The 25,170-nt window shown below is 31.6% G+C and overlaps 1 protein-coding gene across 1 annotated transcript in view; it reads left to right on the top strand.

Moving 5' to 3' along the window:
- Positions 1 to 25,170, top strand: part of TANC2 (tetratricopeptide repeat, ankyrin repeat and coiled-coil containing 2) — a 522,665-nt gene that overhangs the window by 250,273 nt on the left and 247,222 nt on the right. Inside the window, exon 5 of the mRNA XM_051994951.1 lies at positions 23,069 to 23,179. Within this exon, the coding sequence (XP_051850911.1) occupies positions 23,069 to 23,179 (111 nt within the window). The remainder of the gene's footprint in view (positions 1 to 23,068; positions 23,180 to 25,170) is intronic.

The raw sequence follows: 25,170 nt of genomic DNA on the forward strand, positions 1-25,170 counted from the left end.
TTTTGTTTTAGTTTTTTGATTATTTGTAGTTATTTATTACTCATTTCACCAGCCTTTTAACAGCCTTTTCATTTTTCTGTGATTTGATAATCATAGCCATTCATAACAGCAAATCTAAAGTCACACTCTACTTCTTTTTTCTTTATAGAACAGTGTCTAATTTCTTTCACCTCTTATACTACCTTTTCCCTCTCAGCTGAGACTCTTATCTCAAACTTTACTAAGAAAATAGATTTCATTTGTGATGAGGTATTTTCCCTGCCTTACTCCACATCTCAAGATTTCTTAATAATAACTATTCCTTTTTTGTCTTTGTTCTATTCACAAAGGAAGAAATAGCCTTGTCAAAACTAACTTCTTATGTTCTTGATTCTATCACCTCTTTTATTCACTGGGAATTTACCTCTTCATGATTCCTTCATCTTGAGATCTTTTTTCCATTGGATTTTTCTCATTCCTTGATCTCACCTGTCATTCCCTTAATTGTTGTCTTCTTTCTTCTTTCTTTCAACACTTAGGTCTCAGGAAAGGTTATCTTCATTCACTGCTTCCACTTTTTTTACACCATTCACTTAATATTTTCTTATAATTTGGTTTCTAGCCCCACTAATGAAAATGCTCTGGCCAAGATTATCATGATCTCCTAGCTTCTAAACCCAGTGGTCATTTCTCAGTATTTATCCTTCTTTATCTTTCTGCAATTTCTGACACTGTCTACCACCACCTCTTCCTGATCACTATCTCTATACAAATTACTTCCAATTCTATACATCCATCCCTAAATCTTTCTCCTGGGTTGGTTTCATATTACTAACTAACTGCCTGCTGGACATCTCCAACTTGAATACCCACATAACATCTTAAATTCAGGATATCCAAAACAAAACTCATATTTTCTTATAAATGCATTCTTCTTCTGGGTATTTCCATTTCTTTTGAACCATCCAGTCACCAAGGCTCACAATCTTGGAAGTCTTTCTTGACACATGGTTCTGTGATTCAACCCCTGCATCTAACTACATAGCAAGTCTTGTTTCTTCTGTCTTGCTTCTGGACCCTTCTTTCCACTCTTCCTTTACCTTAGTTCAAGCATTCTTGTCTTTACTACTGCAAAAGTCTCTTAATTATTCTTCTTTTCTCTAGTCTTTCCCCTTTCTAATCCATTCTTTATGGAGTTGCAAATTTATTATCCCTAAAATATTAATATGAATGTGTAAGCCAATTCTACTAAAAACTTGCATAATCCTGTTCCTTTTATTATAAAATATGAAATCTGTAGCTTGACATTTAAAGTCAATATTTTACTTGGGCAATTATATGGTTCAAGAAAACTTATTTTCTAAATTTTTTTTACCTGGGCAGTTATATGGTTCAAGAAGACTTATCTTTCTGAGTTCCAATCACCTCTGACACATACTAGCAACAAATATTTTAATCTCACTTTCCACTACCTTTCCACTATTATTTCATATTACTCTATTTCATACTTTCATTTTAAACTAACTGGCCTGCTACAGATTCTTTTTAATACAACATTCTATCCCTGCTTCTTTGTGCTTTTGCATAACTGGGTTTGTAAGACCTCTCTTGCTTCCTTCAAATCATAACCAAGGTACTATCTCCTGATAAACTATAGTTATATGGATTCTTGAAATTATTTGGATTATTTTAAATGAACTTTGCATTTAGTTTTATATGTATGTATCATGCCAGTGTAATAAATGCTCAGAATCTTAAGAACAGAGAACTTTTCATTTTAAATTTGTGTACCCTGTGCTCAACATATTACTATGTACTTAATAAATGTTTGCTGAATTTGTCAGTGAAAATATTTTCACAGTATACAGATTGTCACATTATACATATCTCTTTAATGTCTTTGTTGGAATAAACTCTGGAAAATTCCTTCAACAGGAAGGAGATCAAATTAGTACTTAAATTAATTCATATTACTCATCATAAGGACAAAAAGTAAAGCTGAGACTTAAATACTTTAGCTACATAATGAAAAGACAGGATTCATTAATAAAAAAGTCCCTGATGTTGGGAAAGATTGAAAGTAAAAGGAAAAAGAGTCAGCAGAGAATCAGATAGTATTAGAGAAACTACAAATATAACCTTGATTAGATTTCAAGAAATAGTGGGGGATAGTAGCATCTGGTGTTTTGTGGTCCATGGGATCATAAAGAGTTGGGCATAATTGAATGAATGAACAATAACAAAAGGTCTGTGCTATAAAGTAATTAAAAATCATCTTAAAATTTTAGTGAAGTCTCAGTTTAGTTTAGTTTCTCATTGTCTTATTTCTTATTTTTACAGTGCCTTGCACATACTTGTCATTTAATAAAAACATGTGAACTTAATAGACTACTGACAACACTTGTGTTTTCATATGAGAGTTGCTTGAGCAAACAGAAGTTGTTTTTATCAAGAAGTTTTTACTCATGTCACTATCTTTATTGTCAAAGTGACTCTATGGACTATATAATATTCATCATAATTAAAATTCTCCTTTGAGCCATATTTGACTTTAGAACCATGTATTTTTTAGTATCTTTCTCAGAGTACTTGACACATTTTTTTCATTATTAGTTATAACAAACACTTTTATACTTACAGTGAATTTTATTAAATCATCCTTTTTGTCAAATTAATATGGCTATCCATCACCGAGAATGTGAATGGTATTTAACTGTTTGCATTTACTTTAACTTTTATTAATAAAAATGGTAATCAAATGCAAAACATATAAGTGAAAAGTAAAGTGAGAATTCATTCATATTTCATTGTAAAGACATCCAAAAAGAAAAGAAATAGTTTATTAGAATTAAATGTGTTACACATTCATCTCATTTACTTCTATATTTAAAGTCACTTATTCATCATCACGTTCCTATCCCAAATAAAATATGTCTGAAATGTATGATCAAAAAAATCATATGATGAAGGAGAATAATAACCTATCGATAGCCCTCATTATCAACTGTTTTGGAAATGCTCTGCTGGTACCCACACGATGGCTAGGGAAAGATAAGAAGTTCCCAACTATAATGGGTGAACCATTTGTGTGAACATAATGGGAGACTGTAGACAATAGTGATGCAGAATGAGCAAGTATATGTGGGCTGCAATTTGCATCATTGGAGTACCCACATTAATACAACTGTTGATTCATTTAATTATTTTTGTATATTTGAAAATATTTTATATCAGCTACTCTGTGTGCATATTTTTCTTCTGAATAAATTTTAAGTTTCTTGAAGTCAGGAGCTATTTCATTTTTGTAAGAGGTTAATGCACTATCTGATACATAATTAAATGCTGAATACATGTGTCTTGTTACTGTCAAAATATGTATAATTCTGTCTACCACTGAAAAATATTTGTTCTTTCATATCTTAGTTCAGTGTCTGCTTTATTCAAAATATATCACAAGGGGCAGCTAGATGGTACAGTGGATAGAACACCACCCCTGAAGTCAACAGGTCCTGAGTTCAAATGTGATTTCAGACACTTAAGACTTAGCTGTGTGATCCTGGGCAAATCACTTAATCCCAATTGCTTCAGCAAAAAAACAAACAAACAAACAACAAAAACAAAAACAGAACAAAACAAAAAACAAAATATTTCACAACCTAATATGTTTATATTCAAGTTTATTGGAATTAATTGAGATAAGTAGACACTAAAAAAATAAATGGTTGAGAATATTCTCAAAAGAAAGAAAATAGAATTCTCCATATAAAGAAACCACTTATAATAGCAGCATTTGGAAGAGATTGTACTGTATTGTTAATATAAAATAAAAGTGATTCAAATTTCTAAATTTTTAGACTCATTTTCCCTCTGTTTGGAGTTAGTCCCCAGTAGATAAATGATCAAATGATAAGAATAACTACTTTTCAAAAGATTACTTGTAAAATATTCTGTTAGGGCGAGTAGAATATTATTTTTATTATAAATTTGACAAACATGGAAAAAAAACTTGAGCATTTTCATATGTTAAGTAGAACACAATAAAAAGATGCATATGAAACCCCAAGTGTCTTATCCATAATTCTTGCTTTTTTTGTTATTGAAGATAGGAGTGGCAAGGGATACATAATTATAACAGCAATTATAACAATAAAAACTGCTAGTATTTATGTAGTGTTCTACAGTTTACAGAGTACTATATATATGTTAGCCCATTTTATCATTACAATAACCCTGCAAGGTAGATGCCATTATTACTTTTACTTTTCATTGTTCATTCATGTCTGACTCTTAAACTATCATATAATAGTACTATTCATGGGGTTTTCTTGACAATGATAGTGGAGTAATTTGTCATTTCCTTTTCCATTGGATTTAGATAAACAGTAGTTAAGCAATTGAATTACTGCATTATTGAGAAGAGCCCAGTCCTTCACTGCTTATCATCACTTAATCTTGTTGTTACTGTATACAGTGTTCTCTTGGTTCTACTCCCTTCATTCAGCATCATTTCATATAAGTATTTCTTGACTTTTCTGAATTCAGCCTGCTTATCCTTTTCCATATTCCATTACATTCATATGCCATAACTTATTCAGCCATTCCCAAACTATTGGACATCCACTCAATTTCCATTATAAAAAGCACTGCTATAAATATTTATGCACATGTTGGTCCTTTTCCCTCTTTTATGATTTCATTTGTATATAGACCTAGTAGTGACACTGCTGGATCAGAGTTTTATAGCCTTTAGGAATAGTTTCAAATTGCTCTCCAGAATAGCTGGATCATTTCACAATCCCACCAACAATACATTAATGCCTCAGTTTTCCTACATCCCTTCCAACATTTATCATTATCTTTACCTGAATTTATTTAAAGGCTTCTAAATTTCCTTGATTGCATATAATGCCTCCTATATTGTCAGTCAATCAATAAATAATTACCAAGTGACTGCTCTGGGCTAGTCATTATTCTAAACACTGGGGATAAATGGAAAATCAGAAAATAGGCCCTTGTCTTCAAAGAGCTAAAAGTTGATAAGTGGGCCCAGGGAGAAAGGGTACATAGTATGGTAAGGAAAGAAGGCATGATGAAGTCCAGAGGAATGTAGCTGGATGGGAAATGAAAAGATGGTTGATCAGAGCCTTCCTTAAATGGAGGAAATGATAGGAGAAGTAAAGCCAGGTGCAAAATGAAGCCGATTCATTTTTTCCTGTGCTTTCTAGAATTTTTATTTTCAATGGATTTTGGATTTTGTCAATATATATTTTCGTCTCTGTTGATATAATCATTTTTTTAAGTTTATATTACTTTTTATTATATTCATAGTCTTTATATTGAACCAATCATGTATTCCTGGTATAACCTCAATTTTGTCATAGTGTATAAGTTTTCTGATGTGGTGTTGTGTTCTATTTTTCAATATTTTATTTAATAGTTTTGTATTAGTGTTCATTAGGAATATTGGCTTATGCTTTTCCTTGTCTTTTTTTTTTCTTTTTTGCTACTTTCTAGTTTATCAACTAGACTATCAAGACTAATATTTATATTATATAAAGGTATTAGAAAGGTGTTTTTTCCTTATTGCAAAAAGTTTATGTATTATAAGGTTTAAGTATTCTTTGAATATTTGATAGCAATCACTTGTAAATTATCTGGCTTTGGAATTCTTTTCTTTGACAGTTCATTCATGACCCTTCTTCCCTTCCTTATACACTTATACACTATGACAAAATTAAGGTTATACCTGGATATTACTGATATTACTTTTCCCTCTCTATCCCCAGAATCCTTGACCTTAAGCTCCTCTCTAAAATGGACCTTAGTTTTAGGCTTTCTCAGAATTGATCTTTAAAAGAACTAGGACAAAATATTTTAAAATTGGGGGGGCAGGGGGGGGGAGAAACCACAAAAAACAAAACCTAGATGTTTTAAACAAATCAGCATTGTACTGTGGTTTCATGATACAATGAATTTCTGGTTCAGAAAACTCCCTTTTCCACAGCAGCTTAATGCTTTCTTTACCATTTTAGAGGTAAAGAGTGGCCTAGAGCTCTGAGAGCCAGTATGTTTCAAAGGCAGTGTTTGAAACTGGGCCTTCCTAAACCAAATTGTTTGCTACTATACCACATTTTCAAAAAGAAACATAAGTTACCTTACTCATCTATTCTTTCTTTTTCTTTCTTTTTTGTTTGTTTTTTGGGGGGGGTCAATATGGGAGGAGTTGGGGGTAACCTGGGATTCAATGACTTTCCCACAATGACTATTTGACAGAGTCACACAGATAGTATATGTTTGAGGTCAAATTTTAATTCAGGTCCTCCTGACTCCAGAGCCAATACTTTATCTACTGTGCCACCTAGCATCTTCTTTATCTCACTAACTTTCTTCCCAATTAATGTTGAGTGAAGGACTTCAAGTCCTACAGTCAACATAGAATAAATTGTTTTGTTGTTGTTTTTACATTTTTTTCTTTAAAGCAACAACTTATTCATTAAGTATCTTTATATTTAAGGCTCTGGATCAGGTGCTATATTAGAAACAAATATATATATATATATATATTATTTGATTGGACCAGTTCAATATTATTAGGCATTTAATCTAGCCCTTGATGTACTATGAAGTCTATTCCCCGGTACTATTTAATTGCTTTCAATGTAATTTTAGAAAAAATAATTTCTAGACCTTATGCAGTATAATGATATAACTTCAATTTAGGATTCAGGAAGAGCCTGGTGCTATTATAATAGTTTGTCACAAATTTTAAGGGCAAGAGAAATTGTTTCTTCATTTATTTTTCTAGTTGATGTGATGTCTGTCTTTCCAATCAGTTTTATTGTAGTTGGCTAGATTTCATACCCTGTGGGTTCATCTTGCTAGTCAAATAAATACAATAGATAAAAAGTGCTGCATAAATGTGACAGAAAATGAAAACTGAAACCAGAAACAAGCTCTTTTTACTTGTACTATCAATCTTAAATTTGTTAATTATGCATTTATCATATGGCTCAATTTGAGTAATAAGTAAAAAAGACTAGAGAGAGAAAATGACATGTCTATTAAGATGTAATATAGCACTGATAAAAAAAATTTTCTTTTTTTGGCAGTGATAACTTTCATAGGGTTTTTGATAAGTCTAGATTTTATAATGCAGAATTTTGTGATTTACATTTAATTATATATTTCTGATCTATTTGTAAATATAGAAACATTTTAATAGGCAAGAAAAATTGCTTTGCAATACAAATACAATGCTTTAAAATATTTTATGTTCTTTTCTAGAATAAATGAAGAAAATAATATTTGACTTGATTTGGTATAACTGCATTCTATCTTAATGTAATCTGGAGTAGTTCATTGTGTCTATTTATACCATGCAGATTCCTCATACTTCTGTTTTTAATTAGCATTCTGTTCTTATTGGTGATAGATAATTCAGCAAAACTTTCTGCCTGCCCCTGTTGTCTAAGAATATAAGGGTGTTTTTTAAATTGAGGTTTTTAAAAGATAAAACCTATTTTTCCATCATATTTAACTTTTTTGTCCTTATTATTTCTACTTATGTATACATGAATATAAATATGCTCACTTCCAGAAAAAAAAACCCATAAATTTCCTCTACACAATACCTGAGTACATTAAGATCTATGTACCTTGAGCAATATGATCATTTTATACAGATTTTATTGATATAAATGATGCTTCCCTGCTGAAGAGTCTTCAGTGTCTCTTGAAACCCTACTGATTAAATTTCATATTCTTTTACCTATCATTCCTGGTGGGTAAAATTTTCATACTACCCTATGGTATCTTATTATGTATCTCCTGGATATTTCCTGTACTTTCTTTGTTATTTTATTCTGTTCTTTATGCCTGGAATATCTTCTTTTTTCCTCTTTGTTATGAACTCCTAAACATCATTTCATACCTAATTCAAATACCATGTTTTTATTCACTTGTTTGCAAAATTTTGAGAAAAATATTCTCGATTTTTAAAAGAATCACTAGATTGTCAGCATTGTTTTTTTTTTTTTTAATGGTTTTACAAATTTATTTTATTTTTGGAGGCTCTAAGGATTAAATGGCTTTACATGGATTCACACAGTTAGGAAGTGTCTGAGGTCATATTTGAACTCTGATCCTTCTGACTCCAAGCTTAATGCCCTCTCCATTGTACTACCTAAATGCCTCTAACATATTTTATAATATTTTTAAAACTTTATTCATATTTTGTTTTATCATCATTTCACACATACTCTCCCCTCATCCCCTATCTTTAGAATGCTTCTTTACAACAAAGAATAAAAAAGAAAATAAGTGCCCTAAAATTAATCGGTAAATATCATAATATGTAGAGCAGTAGACTTGGAGCAAATAAAACTCTGGCTTAAATCCCATCTCTGATAGTTAATAGTTATGTGAAGCCTGAAAAGTTACGTAATCACTGAGTCTCAGTTTTCTTATCAGTAAAAATAAGGAATTGAAAGATGGTCACTGAAATGTCTTCTTATTAAGTTGATGATTCTAAGCCTAATATTTTCATGATTCCCCACTATTTAATGAACTAAAGGAGATGTCTTCTATTTTTTTTTCTTCATGACAAAACTTTAAATTAGGTAGCTAAGTGGTACAGTGGATACAGCACAAGTCCTATAGTAAAAAGACCTGACAAACTTCAGAAACTTACTACTTGTCCTAGGGCAAGCCATGTTACTGTGTTTTCCTCAGTTTTTTCATCTGTAAAATGAGCTAGAGAAGGAAATGGCAAAACACTCCAATATCTGCTCCCCCCAAAACAAAACAAACCAACAAACTCTCAAATAAGATCGTGGAGTTAAATGTGATTGAAATGATTTAATAACACCAAATTTCGATTTGTTGTTGCTCTTTTCATTTATATTGTCATAGTAATTGTGTTTAATTTTTTCCTGGTTCTGCCTACTTTACTTTGAATCCATTCCTTTAAGTCTCTTCTACTTCTCTCTGTCTCTGTTTGTGTACTTCTCTCTTTATTTTCAAATTTGGCAGAAGAGGAAACAAACTCTGGTCTTAAAAGAACTTATGAATTCTATATATGCCAAATAGACAGATATCTTAAGTATCATAAGTTTCCCAAAAGAACTTAATTAGGAAACATGAAAATCCTATTACAGTAAATAACACAAGAAAATTATGCAGCTTTCTTATGTCATTTCTTATGGAGTATTAATATTCTGTTATATCCATCTAGCCCAATTTTCAGAGAATTACAATTGTTCCTAGATTGAGTTAGAGAGGTCAACTAGTCCAATTCTTCATTTAACAGACCAGGATTACACAGATAGTAAGTATCAAAGAAAGAATTTGAAACAAACTCTCCAATTTCAGAAGCAGCGGTTAAGTTGTTGTTGCTCAGTGGTTCCAATCAAGAAATGACTCTTCATGATCTTATTTGGGATTTTCTTGGCAAAGATACTAGATTGGTTTGCCATTTTCTTCTGCACATCATTTTATAGATGAGGAAACTGAAGCAAAAAAGTTAAGTGACTCTCAGGGCCACACTGTTAGTAAGTGTCTGAGGTCAGATTTGAATCAGATCCCTCTGTCTCTAGGTCAGCACTTTATCCACTGCATTATCTGTCTAGTGGTTAATTACTCCTTCAAAAATAGATACCTATTTTGCTTTCAGTTTGGTTTCTATAGAAAGTTCCACTGTAAATAATTAGCTAATAATGCAATGTCTGGGCCAGAGTGGGGATATTTGAGTCCTTTTCTTAGTTTTTCTTTAGTCAATTTTCTATTCTAAAATGATTTCCAGAGCAGTTGAAGTACATTACAGCAACACTAGTAATATGTACAGTGTGCCTGCCTTTCACAACTCCATCAGTGTCAGATATCCCTATGTTTTGTTGTCTTGTCCAATTTGCTGGGTTTGAGGTATGAGTTTGGAGTTGATATGATCTCTCTTATTATTAATTTGAGGTGTTTTTATGTCAGTGAATAAACATTTACTAAGCACCTATTATGTGCCAGGTATACAACTAGGTATCACAGTGGATAGAGCATCAGCCCTAAAGTCAGGAAGACTCATCTTCTTATGTTTATATCTGACCTCAGACACTTACTAGCATGGCTATCCTGGGCAAGTCACCTAACCCGGTTTGCCTCAGTTTCTTCATCTGTAAAATGAGCTGGAGAAGAAAAGGGCAAATCACTCCAGGATCTCTGCCAAGAAAACTTCAAAAAAGGAATACAAAGGGGAACAAATAAAAATGACCGAACATTTGTAACATATGCCAGTCACTTGCCTAACAAAGAAAGATAAGTGACAGTCTCTGTTCTTAGAGAGCTCACAAGGAGACAACATGCAAATGCTATGTACAAAGGAAAATTGGAAATAATCAACAAAGGGAAGACAGTAGGTTTTCAGGTAGATGAGAAAAGATTTCTTATGGAAAGAGGGATTTTAGCTGGGATTTGAAGGAAGGCTGGGAAGCCAGGAAGCAGATGAGGAGATAGCACTTTCCTAGCCACTGAACATGCCCAGAATAGGAAACTGGAGCATCTTGCTTGAGAGTAGAAAGGAGACCAATGTCACTGCATCAAAGAGTATTGTTGTTAATAAATTTATTAAATGAACAAATTAGTAACAAGCACAAATCTCTCAATGCAGAAAATTAGTGCTCTCAAAACAGAATTTATAAACATGATTAGCAGATTAGGACAAATTAAATCATTGATGGAAAATCTCTCTTTAAAAAATTAACACACTTGAAACACAGAAATACTGAGATGGAAGAAAACTTGGCAGAAGAGGAAACAAACTCTGGTCTTAAAAGAACTTATGAATTCTATATATGTCAAATATATAGATATCTTAAGTATCATAAGTTTCCCAAAAGAACTTAACAAATTAGGAAACATGAAAATCGTATTACAGGAAATAACAAGAAAATTATGCAGAACTCGAAGATAAAAATGCATTTCATTTTTAAAAGTTAATTTTAAAAGAAAATCTAGACATTTTAGTAGTTGTAACATGGAGTGCTGTATTAAGGTAGTTATGCAATATTAAAATAAATGAGAGAATCATTTTGTCCATACATAATATATAATACAAAATTTGCCCTATTTTTCTAACTTTTTATATTTTAAGGACCCATCAGTTGTAAACTGATGCAGTTTACAACCATTCTACACTTTTGTAGATAGTATTTACAGATTTATGTGAGCAAAAAAATTATCTCATACTAGTCAACATTCTTTTAAAAAATATTTACAAGTTTAGGTAAGGTGGTCCTCAGAATATGAATATAAATTTTGTCACCAGGCCCATATGTGAAGTCTTTCTGCCTTTTATCATAGGACCTCTAGTGCTTTTGCTGTGCTTGGCTTTGAAAATTCAAATCACTTCCACACTAAGATGATGCATCGAAGTAAGACTTTAGTCCATTTCTGTTTTTCTGCAAATTATTGTTAATCAGGAGCAATAGGCCTGACATTTGAGCTGAGAGCAAGAAGACAGCAGCTGTTGTCAGTAGCCACAAATCAGCTTTTCTTCCCATGCTTATGTGACCTGCTGAGGGATCCTGAACTTCTCAGCTGGTATTATTAACCTGACATTTATAGTAGGATTGCTAATTTTTTATATTTTATATATTCATAGTTTGTATACTAATAATTTTGACAGGCTAAAAAGTCCAACTATAAGAGAATGGCCATCTGAATGTGTGTGTGTGTGTGTGTGTGTGTGTGTGTGTGTGTGTGTGTGTGTGTGTTTGTGTGTGATCCTTTCCATACACTTTTATGTTGGACTTTCATGCATCCTTCCAGATTCCTAAAGTTTTAGTCTGAGAAATCACCAAAGGACTGATCACGTCTGTGAAAGCTACATCCTTGAGAATATGGTATAAGTAAGGACTATCATAATATGTATTATGTACACCTGTGCCAAAGTCCAAAAGATTATTGTTTACTCAAAGAAATTAAATTGCTTATAACAACATTCTACAAAATTATCATGTAAGATTCTATTGAATGGATATTATTTAAAATTTAAATGGCATAAAATTTTTTGTGAGAGAAGGGGAATAATATAATGACATAATAAATGACATAATGAAAATAGTAGCAGGATGGATTAAAACTTGATAAAGAATAGAGGCAAAGGGGATTGATTAGAGGAGTCATGATATTGTGGACTATTACATTTGGGAGAAAATCAGGTGAAACTGGTAATATAGAATTTTTCAAACAATTGTTGAAGTATTGAGCATATTGCAATGAGAAATTGATAGGATAACCAAGATTTTGAATTGTGTTTTCATAAGAACTTGGAATAAAACACCAGTTATCTCTTTATGTATATATGTCTCCCAAACTTATTGTCAACTTATAGAACAAAGAATACATATTTTTGGTGGCATTTAGCAAAGCATTTTATAAAAAGAGTTCCATATACCTGAACTACTCTCTCTCTCCTCATATTTGCCTCTCAGAATCCCGGCTTCCTTCAAAACTTATTAAAAGTGCCAGCTCTGTTCTGGTCCTTCCAGGTGTTAATACTCTCCTGCCATACCATTCCTTTTTGGGTATAATTTCTTTTTAGACAGCATGACTTAGTGGATAGAGGCCAGGAAGAAATGGGTACAGTTGGACCTTTGACACCAATTGTCCATGTGACCCTGACATTTTAATTAACCTCTTATTGCCCTAATTATAAGTTTTTTCCCCCAAAGAGTCACCGTATACATAAGACTAATTTCCCACCTGTATTAATTGAGTAAAATTTCATACCAAGAAGTTTCTTACATTGCTAAAACCATGTTTCCTCCCCGCCAAAGTTTTTTATTTACTTATTTGTGTTCATGTTGTTGTTTCCTTGAAGAATGAGGATAGGAATGTTTTCATTTTTATCTTTGTATTCCAAGAGGCTAGCCAAATACTTGGCACATAGTAGATGCTTAATAAGTGAATGAATTAGTAAAAGATTTATTACAAGAGTAAACACAAAGTTATAGGATAAAGTTCTATTGTTCAATAAAAAATTTTAACTAGGAATAATATTAACAAAAGTATAAACATATTATTTTAAGCTAATATTCAGTATAAAGTAAATTTTCCCTCTTATTGGAAAAATATATAGCATTGTGGATTTACTCTCTTGGACCCAAGAAATCTCAAAGCAATTAAAGCAATCCTTAAAAAGGAGCAATTAACCCAGAATAATAAGGTTATTGGGTAGGTCAAGCAGGTAATTTGGCATTTTATAGCAATACAAACACTTTTGGTAAGGAAAAAGTCCTAGGAGCTCTCTCCTGTATGGAAGGACGTTAGAAACTCTTAAGTTCAATTCTCTAATTATATATGAGATAGGTTAAGTGACTATCCAGTCAGCCTGTGAAACATTAAGTGCCTACTCTGTGACAGGTACTTTGCCAAGCATTAGGGAAACGAGAAGGGCATTGTCCTCTACAGTAATAGGGAAAATAGGAGATAGGGACTTTTTTTGGCGGGGGGGTATTATTTGATAAAGATTTGTTGAATTGAAACACATCACACTGATATTCTTATTGTAACATCATAGAAAAAGGAAAATATTGATGATCTTGAAGTAAAACACTCTTAAAATACATGAATAGAGGGTGCAGTTATTGTAGGATTCTTGTTCTAGTTACAGATTTTTCAATTCACTATTATTGCGTATCTGATGATATCAAAGGCACTCAGCATAGAAGATATAAGATGTATTATATATATTATTCAATAGAAAATTTTATTTAGAAATAATATATATTAGTCATTATATTCATCCAAATCAATGCAATTCAATAATATTAAAATTCACAAAAACACTTGTGAAACACAGTGTTCTATGATGCCAGTAAGTATATGACCCTATCATGTCCCTCATTCAGGTCAATTCAGTTCAACAAATATTTATGAAGTGTCTACTGTGCATAATGTATTTTTAAAAAACCTTTTATTTTAATGGTATATCATTTTTCTAATTACAAGTAAACATAGTTTTCAACATTCATTTTTGTAAGATTCTGAGTTTCAAATTTTTTTTCTCCCTCTCCCCATTTCTTTCTCCTTCCCAAGACAACAAGCAAACTGACTTAAGTTATACGTGTACAATCCATTTTTTAACATTTCCTCATGAGTTACATTGGGATAGGAAAATCAGAACACAAGGGGAAAATCACAAGGAAAAAACCAACAACAAAAAGATGAAAATAGCATGTTTCAAGCGATGTTCAGTCTTTATAGTTCTTTCTTTGGACAGCATTTTCCTTCCTATTGGAATTGTTTGGTTCACTGTATACTGAGAAGAGCTTTGTCATCATACAATCATCTTACTGGTACCATGTACAATGTTTTCCTGGTTCTCCTCACTTCAGTCAGCATCAGTTTGTGTAAGTCATTGCAGGCTTTTATGAAATCAGCCTGTTGATCATTTCTTATAGAACAGTAGTATTCCATTACATTCATATATCATATCTTATTCAGCTATTCCTCAATTGATGGGCTTCCCCTCAGTTTCCAATTCCTTACCATCACAGAAAGAGCTGCTATAAACATTTTTGCACATGTGGGTTCTTTTACCTTTTTTATGATCTCCCAGTAATAGCATTGCTGTATCAAAGGGTATGCCTTTGGGCAGAGTTTCAAATTTCTCTCCAGAATGGCTGGCTCAGTTCACGTATCCAACAATGCATAATATACTTTTTTATGTTGTGGGTCTAGTAAAATTTAAAAATGGACACCAGAGAATTTATGACAGTAGAGAAGGGAAAGAATATGATATATTCAAATATTTATTATAAAGTGTAGAATGTTTTAAGTGTGATGAAATATATAGAATGCTTTACCATTTTTCTTAAGAGGGGAGAAATACAGAGCCTTGCACATAGTAAGCCATTACTGAATGTTTCTTGACTTTAATGAGATTTAATTCCTTCCTATTGAGGGGAAATACAAGGTTTTGGGTTACTTTGAGACCCATATTTTGAAAATGTTAACATATTGAGGACTGTGTAATATTCTTTCAGAGTGAGAATTCTATCGTAAGAAAGTGTATTTGTATTGTTGGATACCCACTGTATATAGGGTAAAGTTTACTTTGATTAAGAATGTGGCTAAACTGCTTGAAAAGATCCTCTACATACACATACTCTATCATCCAGTGACAATAGCCTTCTTGAGATTCCTTGAACAAGAAACCATATCTCTCATCTTTGGATGTTTTCCCTGTCTGTCCTACGTGATAAGAATCACCATCCTCATCTCTGCCTCCTGGTTTCCTTTGCTTCCTTCAGTCCTAGCTGAAGTCTCATCTTCTTTGAAAAGCTTTTCCAAATCCGTTTTAATTCTATCTTGTATTTGTACATAGTTTTTGCATGTTGTCTCCAATGTTAGACTGTGAGCTTTTTAATGTCAGGGACTGTCTCTTGCTTATTAAAATGTTGTAGTTCTGCTCACTTCTCACAGCATCAGTTCATGTAATTCTTTGAAGGTTTTTCTGAAATCTACCTGCTTGTTATTTCTTATATCACAGTATTCCATTACATTCATATACCACAATTTATTCAGATATTTCCTACTTGAAATCCCCCTTGATTTCAAATTCTTGTCTACCATAAAAGAAACTGCTATAAATGTCTTTTTTATGATCTTGCTGGGATATAGACCTAGTAGTGGTATTGCTGAATCAAAAGAGATGCACAGTTTTATAGCCATTTGGGCATATTACATACTTCTTCAAAATGGTTGGATCAGTTCACAGCTCTAGCAACAATGCATTAGTGTTCTAATTTTCCCACATCTTCTGCAACATTTATCATTTTCTTTTTCTGTCATATATCAATCTTATACATGTAAAGTGATACTCAGAGTTTCTTGATTTGCATTTCTCTAATCAATAGTGATTTAGAACATTTTTTCATATGTATATAGTTAGCTTTAATTTCTTCATCTGAAAACTGTCTGTTCATATCCTTTGACTATCAATTGGGAAATGATTTGTATTCTTATAAGTTTGACTCAGTTTTCTATGTATTTGAGAAGTAAGACCTTAATTAGAAAAACTGGCTATAAAAATTGTTTCTCACATCATCTGTATCCAGAAGAGAACTATGAAGATTTAATGTAAATCAATACATGCTGTGTTCACTTCTTTTTTTTTGTTTTGTTTTGCTTTTCTCTCATGGTTTTTTCATTTGTTCAAATTTTTCTCTCCCAAATGTGATTCATTTTTAAAAGTTAATATACATGTTTAACCAGGAAAAAATAAAATGATTAATAAAACCCCCAAAAAAATGTTTTCCAGCTTTCTCATTTTGTTTGTTTTGGCTTTGTTTCTACAAACCCTTATTTAATTTAATCATCTATTTTGCATTTCATAATGTGTTCTACCTTGTTTTGTCACACATTCTACTCTTCTCCATAAATCTGTCAGGTAAATTATTCCTTGCTCTCATAATGTGCTTGTGGTATCACTCTTTATGTCTAATCATGTACACATTTCCACCTTATCATGGTATACAGTGTGAGATGCTGGTTTGTCCCTACTTTCTTCCATACTGTTTTCTAGTTTTACATGCCATTTCTTGTCAAATAATGAGTTTTTATCCTAGAAGCTGGAGTCTTTGTGTTTATCAAACAGTAGATTACTAGAGGCAATTACTACCATGTCTTGTGTACCTAACCTATTCCACAGATTTACCAATATATTTCTTAGCAAGTACCAAATAGTTTTGACAGTTGAAATTTTGAAATATAGTTTTAAATCTGATATGACTAGGCAACCTTCCTTTGCATTTTCCCCTATTAATTAATTCCCTTAATATTTTTGACCTTTTGTTCTCCTAGATGAATTTTGTTGTAATTTTTTTCTAGCTCTATAATAATTTTTTGGTAATTTGATTAGAAATAATTTAGGTAGAATTATCATTTTTATCATATTAACTTGGTCTGTTTATGAGAAATTGCTGTTTCTTCCAATTATTTACTTGTGTAAAAACACTTTTTGTGTGTGAAAAGTGTTTTGTAATTATCTTTATATAGTTTCTGGGTTTGTCTTGGCAGTCTTGTCTTGGCAATATTTTATATTGTCTATAGTGATTTTAAATGGAATTTCTCTTGTTATTGGGCTGTCTTGGCAATATTTCGAAATGCTGATGATTTATGTGGGTTTATTTTATATCTTGAAACTTTGCTAAAGTTGTTATTTTATGTACTTTTTAGATCATTCTCTAAGTATACAATCATATTATCTACAGAGATTGTTTTGTTTCTTCATTGCCTATTCTCATTTCTTCAATTTATTTTTCTTCTCTTATTGTTAAAGTTAACATTTCTAGTATAATATTAAACAATTGTAATGAACATATTTGTTTCATGCCTGACCTTATTGCAAAAGCTTCTAGCTTATCCTCATTAAATATAATGCATACTGCTTATCATTTTAAAGAAAAATCCATTTCTTCCTATTTTTCTAAAGTTCATAATAGATATGAGCACTGTGTTTTGTCAAAAACCTTTTCTGCATGTCTTGAGATAATCATGTAATTTTTGTTTTGTTATTGATATGGTCAATTGTGCTGATAGTTTTCCTAATATCGAACCATTCCTGCATTTCTGATATAAATCCTGCCTGGTCATAGTGCATTATCCTCATTACAAATTGCTGTAATTTCTATGCTAATATTTTATTTAGAGATTTGGTATCAGTATTCATTGGAGAAATTGGTCTGTAATTACCCTTCTCAGTTTTGTCTCTTCCTTGTTTAGGTAACTACCATATTTGGGTCATAAGAGAAATTTGGTGTAGAACTCCTTCACCTATTTTCTCAAATAGTTTACATAGTATTAGAATTAATAGTTCTTTAAATGTTTGGTAGAATTCACTTGTAAAATCTATGTGGCCCTGGAGATTTTTTCTTAAAGAGATAATTGATGGCTTGTTCAATTTATTTTCCTAAAATGGGATTATTTAAATATTTTATTTCTTCTCTTAAATTGAGCATTTTATGTTTTTGTAAATATTTATCCATTTCACTTATATTGTTACATTTATTGGCATGGAATCAGGCAAAATAGCTCCTACTTTATTCTTTAATTTCCTCCTCCTTAATGGCAAATTCACCCTTTTCATTTTTGATACTGGTAATTTAATTTTCTTCTTAAAAAGAAGATTAAAAAATCAAATTAACCAAAAGTCTGTTTTATTGGGTTTTTTTTCATAAAACCAGCTCTGAATTTAATTTATTAGTTAGTTTTCTTACTTTCAATTCAATTTATCTATCTTTTGATTTTTCAGAATTTCTCATTTGATATTTACTTGGCAATTTTTAATCTGTTCTTTTTTAAATTTTTAATTAGAACTATTCTTCAAAATTCAATAAATTACAAATGGTTTCAAGCCTCAAAAGCCTTCTTGGAAGAGCTCAAAAAGGATTTAAAAAATCAAATAAAAGATGTAGAAGAAAGACTTGGAAAAGTTATAAATAAAAGTTGTGCAAAAGAGAGTCAATAACATAGAAAAGAAGGTGAAGAAAACAGTTCCTTAAAAAAATACAATTGGTCAAATGGAAAATGAGTTACAAAAGCTAACTGAAGAAGTATTTCCTTAAAAATTAGAATTAGGCAAATGGGAGCTAATGTCTCCACAAGACATCAATAATCAAACAAAATGAAAAGAATTTTAAAAAAGAGAGAAGAAAATGTAAAATACCTTATTGGAAAAACAACTGACCTAAAAAAGACATCTAGGAGGAGAGATAATGTAAGAATTATCTTGATCAAAAGGAAAAAAAAAAAAAGAAAAAGAAAAAAGAGCCTGATCAGCACCTTTCAAGAAATTGTCCAGGAAAACTGCCCTGTTCATTGAAAGAATCTGTTGATCATCTTTTGAAAGAAATCTCTAAAAGAAAACACCAAAGAATATTGTAACCAAATTCCAGAATTACGAGCTCAAGGAGAAAATATTGCAACCAATCAAATAGAACAATTCAAATATCCAGGAGCCAGTCAGGATTATACAGGCTTTAGCAGCTTCTACATTAAGGATAGGGAACCTGGATTATGATATTCCAGAAGGCATAGAAGCTTGTATTATAACCAAGATTCAACTGCCTAGCAAAACTAAGCTTAATTACTTTCGTATATGGGAGTTCTTTTCCTCTTTTAAAAAATCATTTTAAGGGTATAGGCATAATAGCGATATAACTAAGTCAAAAGACATAATTTATTGAATTTTGAGGAATAGTTCTAAATTTTAAAAATTATCTCAGAGGAAAACTGGTTAGAGAGTTCAGGCAACTTCCTAGCTTCTCTTCATCAGCTTCCTTAGTTATTTTAAGTGGAATTTCTATGTCTCTTATTGTAAGAGGTTGTTGGTAACAAATTGAAATGTTTATAATTTTTGTGGATTTATTTTATGTCCTGAAATTTTTGTTAAAATCATTGTTTCAGGTTTTGTTGTTGTTGACTATCTAGGATTTTGTAAGTAAATCATATCATTTGCAGAAAGCGTTAACTTTGCTTTTTCTTGCCTATACTTATTTTTCTCATCCCATTTGCTTAGTTAGGATTTCTAGCAACAAATGTAGGGATGATAATGGACATTCTTGCTTTACCTTGATATGGCTGGCTATTGGTTTTAGATAGGTGCTACTTATTATATTAAGGAAAAGTCTATTTATTCTTATGTTTTTATTAGAAATAGAAATTACTTTTTGTTAAAAAGCCTTTTCCTTCATTGATTACTATAATTGTCATTTTTGTTGTCCTTTTTATTGATACTGTATGTTATGCTGTTTGTTTTCCTTAACCAGTGGTGTCTTACTAATAGAAATCTAACATGTAAGACTGTTACGATCTAAGTGTGGTGATTCTATTGTCATTGATAGTAAAAATAAGTTATTATAGTAATCATTACAAGACTATTTTTATTATATATGTTATCTTTATCCCAATTTGGGGAGGTTGATTTTTCAGTTGAATCGCTTCAGTATCTTACTTTGAAACTAGTTTTAAAAACTCTAATGGTTCACTCTGTTTTATGAGATAGCGTTGTTTTTAATTATGTAATCTTAAGATTTTACAAATTTGTAATTTTACAAATTTGGTTTTGATTGCTATCATTCTCTTCTTGGCAAATTTAAGTCAAATGTTTGCTTTGGGGTACTTAATGATCTTGATCTTCTTGTAGCAATTAGAGTCATATGGGTTAAACAACTATATGAAATAATTAAAATCTGTGTTGCTATCACTTCTAGTATCCATTTCCCACTTTTTATTGTTAACCTCTTTAAACAGTTGAAAATTATTTCAATTGTACTCTGTCTCCTCATTATTATGATTTGGTCTTGAATTTTTTTTTTTATTGTGTCTCTTATTTCTGACAAGTTGTAATTTCATTGTATATAGACAGCTGATGGAGGGATTAATTTCATATTAATTTCAAAGCTTTTCTAGACTACTACAATCTCTTTTCTTCCTTATGATGCTATTTGTTGTTTGTCATTCCATGACCTACCAGATCTTTTCAGACTGTTCAGAATATAACATATGACATTTCCATGTAGTCTACAAGCCTCTTTAATTTATATTTTTTGAATCATTCTTTTGCATATATTTTTCACTGTTCTCACTTTTTCTTCCTATCTTTTAGTTAAACAATGTAGTATCAAAGCATGTTATGGGTTTAATTTTGAAAGGTTTTATCATATTCTTTGTAGAATTTCCCTGCCTCTTTGTCTTCAGTGACTGATAAATTACTGTATAAACTATAATAATGTTCATGAGCAATCTATTTGCAAATATCATCAGTATTGCAAATTATCCCATGAAATAAGGTTAGTTTTGCCTTTGGATAAATTGTAAAACCAACTCCAACAATGCCTTTCTTTATCTCTCCAAGGATTATTTATATATTTATTATAGTGAAAACAACATAGTTAATACAAACAACTTTAAAAAAAATTAATCCCCCACCATGATTCCAGAGGACTAATGATGAAACATGCTACCCACCTCCTAATAGAGAGATAAGGAATAGAATGAAACATATTTTGGACATGTACAGTGCAGAAATTTGTTTTTATTGCAACAGCATTTTTGTTTTCCCTTCATTCTTAATTAGGGTAAAATGGAGAAGGGATAGAGGAATAGAAGACAGACTTTTGTTGATTGAAGAAATATCTATAATTTGTTTTTAAAGATCCTTCAATGACTCACTTTTTTATCTAGCTTAAAATACAAATGTTTATGCTTGTCATTTAAAGCCCTCTCAGTCTAGTTTCATCTTATCTTTCTGGGATTCATTTAACTCCCTCACTTGCTCTGCACTCTTCATTCCAGTCAAACTATGCTATTTGCACAATATCTTCATCTACCTCCTATGTAACTTGGCTCAGGTTGTCTTTGGTGGATAGTGTTCTCCCTTGTCATTTCTCCCTTTTATTCTTAAGGTTTAAGTGACACTCCTTTCTAGAGATTTTTCCTGCTTTTATCAGTTGTCGGTGAACAGTTTCTATGTTATAAATTTCACATTTATTTGTATTTGTATTCATATATCTGAGAGAGAGAGAGAGAGAGAGAGAGAGAGAGTGTGAGTGTGTGTGTGTGTGTGTGTGTGTGTGTGTGTGTGTGTGTTTCCCCCAGTAGAACTTGAGGATAAGGACTACCTTATTTATTAATTATATATCCAGCATTTAATATATTGTATGAATTATAATGATAATGATCATCAAATAATAAATGTATGTTGAATAAATGAATGAGTGACTGAGTGAAGAAAGGCATGTTATCTCTTAAAGGATTAGATTTATAGTTAAAATACTAGGATTTAAATTCCAGCCTTGCCACTTATCTCTATGACTTTGGACAAGTCATTTAACTTTTCTGAGCCAATTTCCTTTTCTGTTAAATCAGAGTTATAACATTTTACTATCAGCTTGTTAATGCCATTGTAAAAATCAAACAAATTATATGAACGAGTAATATAACTTTAAAGTGTTATATAAATGTATATGAGCCACTCTTATTCTAAGATACTATAAAAATGATTGCATATTTTATGACTTTTAGCCCTCTCACATTTCCTGGGCATATATAGTGAATGGATTAAAATCTAAAATACAAAACAATTTTTAAAAATATTTGGAGAAATTATTGTTACATGACAGAGTTGAGTGTTTTTTCTTTACTTTTTGGAATGGGAGGTAGGATGAGATTTCTTTGTAAAACTTTATTTATTGCAGCACATTTCATACCTTTCCTTAACAAACATCACAAAATCTAACCTATTTATGAATCAAATTTTTAATGTAAGTCACAGTTCTATTGCAGTTTATGTGTAAAATTTACGTGTCTATGTCAGCATATATGGAATCAGACCAAAAAACAATTTTGGTTCCTTACCCTAATTATTGAGTCCTCTGTGCTTATTGAACTGATCCATGAAAACTTATTTCCTTGATAAACAAATCAAATCAGTTTGACAGTTTACATTAAATCCTATTGATAATAGCATAAATTAATAACATTTTAGTGCCTATTTCTGTCCAAAGCCATTTGATTACATATCCTCCATAAAGAAAATCTTAAAACTCAGTTCTGCTCTTTCCCTCAATTTGTTTGTTTTTAATGGGTAGAATGCAAGTTAAAACTGCATTTTATTTGAGAAAGGGTAAAAAAAATACTTAAGATAATGGATAGACAATCAAAACACTTCTGTTTGTTCTTTTTGAACGCTTAGGAAGAAAAGTTTTCCATTTTCCAATGACTTTTTTTTAACCTAGACCCATCTCCTCTGTGAAGAATGCAGATAATTTTTTTTTTTTCTGGCACACACAAAAAAAATAGGGTAACTTGATCTTAGTCTGACAGTGTCGTTCAGTTAAGTGCTTCCATCTGTTGCCTGCTGTTCCCCTTTACTCATGACCCCTCTATGTTTCTTTCTCTCCCCTTCTCTTTCACTCTGTTTCTTTCTTCTGTTTCTCTTTCTTTCTTTATACTTTCCTTTCCTTTTTCTTCTTTCGCTTTCTTTCTCTCTCTCTCTCTTTCTTTCTCTTCTCTCTCTCTCTGTTTTTCATCTTAGCCCCTCTGAGGAAGGCAAAGTTTGTTGAGAGCCCACGAATCCCAGAATCTGATCTTGGCTCACCAACACTCACTTCCGCACAGAAACTGGACGTTGATGAATACTGCCCTGGTAAGCATGCATGCAAAGTGTCTTCTTTGAAAGAGGGAGGATTGGATCGGGCCAATTCAGCAGAGCGATATTTCACATCCATACCACACATACAAAAATCATTAACTCTCTTCCAATGTGTTATATATTTTTTCTTTGCTACATGGCAGACCTGTTTCTCCACTTTTTTTTCTTTTGCTTCCTTCTTAATCATAAAAATAAATACTGAAAAGTTTTTTAAGGCAGTTTTGAATTCATGTGAATTTTAATCCATAGAACATTTTAGGAATACTTTGATGAGGGGAGTTACTTAAGGGAATTATCTTCTGTGGAAAAGGAAGCACTGAAAGTTGAGAGTATGAATAAAAATTCTTATATATTTGAAGTAGAAATTTGAAGTGCAGTCCTTCAAATTTGAAACCTACTAGATTTTTGCACAGGTATAGGGAAATTCAGAAACATTACCATTAATAAATTCAATTAGAGCAAAATAGAATGACAATTCTATTCTGTCTGGTCTCTGACTTTTAGAAATAGATCCTCTTATGAATAGTCTTTGAACAGATGTGGGACTGAAATCTTTCATATACAGGAGCCAAACTGTGGTTCAGACTCATTATCAATGCTTAGATTCTTCTGAACTTGGATAAGTTGCCTGGCAACCACTTTTCTACTCTGCAACCAGTATACAGAGCTATGTCAGGGATGTTCCATTCCAGAAAGGATATAGCTTGCTTTTAGGTATTTTGTTTCCCTCTTCAAAATTTCTTTCACTTGTCTTATAGGTTTGTTCATGAATCACAGTTATGTGCGACCACTATATTCTTAATTATAAAGGCATCACTTTTAGTAAAATGATCCTTTTGATTTTAGGAAGTATGTGATCTATGGTAAGATCTCAGTGGTTCATTTTGGTTACCAAAATAATGCATCTAGGGAGCTAGATAGAAGAGAATAGTAAGAAGGGAAAAGGGGTCTAGGTGTGTCATAAGAGAGGAATTTGATTTTTTGTTTGAAAAGCCAGTCCACAATTTTTCTTATCTCTTAGGATAAACCCCCTATGTCTCAAGCTTGCATCTTTAAAGGTAATCACTCCTTTTTAAATTAATCACTACATTTTAGAAATTGACTTTCCTGTTTCCAAAAGTTTCTGTAGTGTATTGGAGGTGGGAATAAGGACCAAATATTTCATCTTTTGAAATCTAAAAAGTTCATGCTACTTGAACAAGAGCATTTTCCATTTCTGATCTTAAAGACCCTCAAGTTTGTGGATACTAAAAATGAACCAAAAGAGAAAATAGTAAAAATTCATATTAATTACTAACAGTTCATTAATAACAGCTTTGCTGTATGCCTTCTCTGAATGCCAGGAAAAGCATCAACTTAGAAATTAAAGTATTGACAGAGAAAACCTGTTATCATTACTTAGCATTTTTTAAGCAACTACTGTGTTTCAGGCATTGTGCTAAATTCTGGGGACACAAAGTATCCCCAGTAACAAAAACAGTACCTATTCTCAGAGAGCTCACAGTCTATTGGGGGAGACATCATCTAGACAACTGTACAAATAAGTTATATGTAAGATAAATTGGGTATACTCTCAAAGGAAACACACTAAAATAAGATTAGAAGGACTGGGGAAAGGCAGTGTCACAAAGAAAGGGGCATATGCAAAAGAACTTAAAAAGATGTAAATGACAGAACTTGACAATTGATTGGAGAGAGTAATTAGAATAAAGGGTCTAGGCTAGTGTCTGCTTTTTGAGGTTGGGTAACTGGTAGTATGGTGCAATCTTCAAAAGCAGTATGGAAGTTAAGAAGAAAGGAAGAGAAAGATAAAGAGTTCAATTTTAGACATGTTGATTTTTATGTGAAAATATCAATCAGGGAATTCAAATTTTCTACTTTCTGATCTTTGGATCTCCTCAAAATACTCTAAGCTACCATAATTTATTATATAGTAGGAAATGTCAGTGTTGAATTAATATGAAAATCTAATATTATTAAACTCA

This window comes from Antechinus flavipes, chromosome 4 (genome assembly GCF_016432865.1).
Source record: "Antechinus flavipes isolate AdamAnt ecotype Samford, QLD, Australia chromosome 4, AdamAnt_v2, whole genome shotgun sequence".
In the NCBI taxonomy this organism is placed as follows: domain Eukaryota; kingdom Metazoa; phylum Chordata; class Mammalia; order Dasyuromorphia; family Dasyuridae; genus Antechinus; species Antechinus flavipes.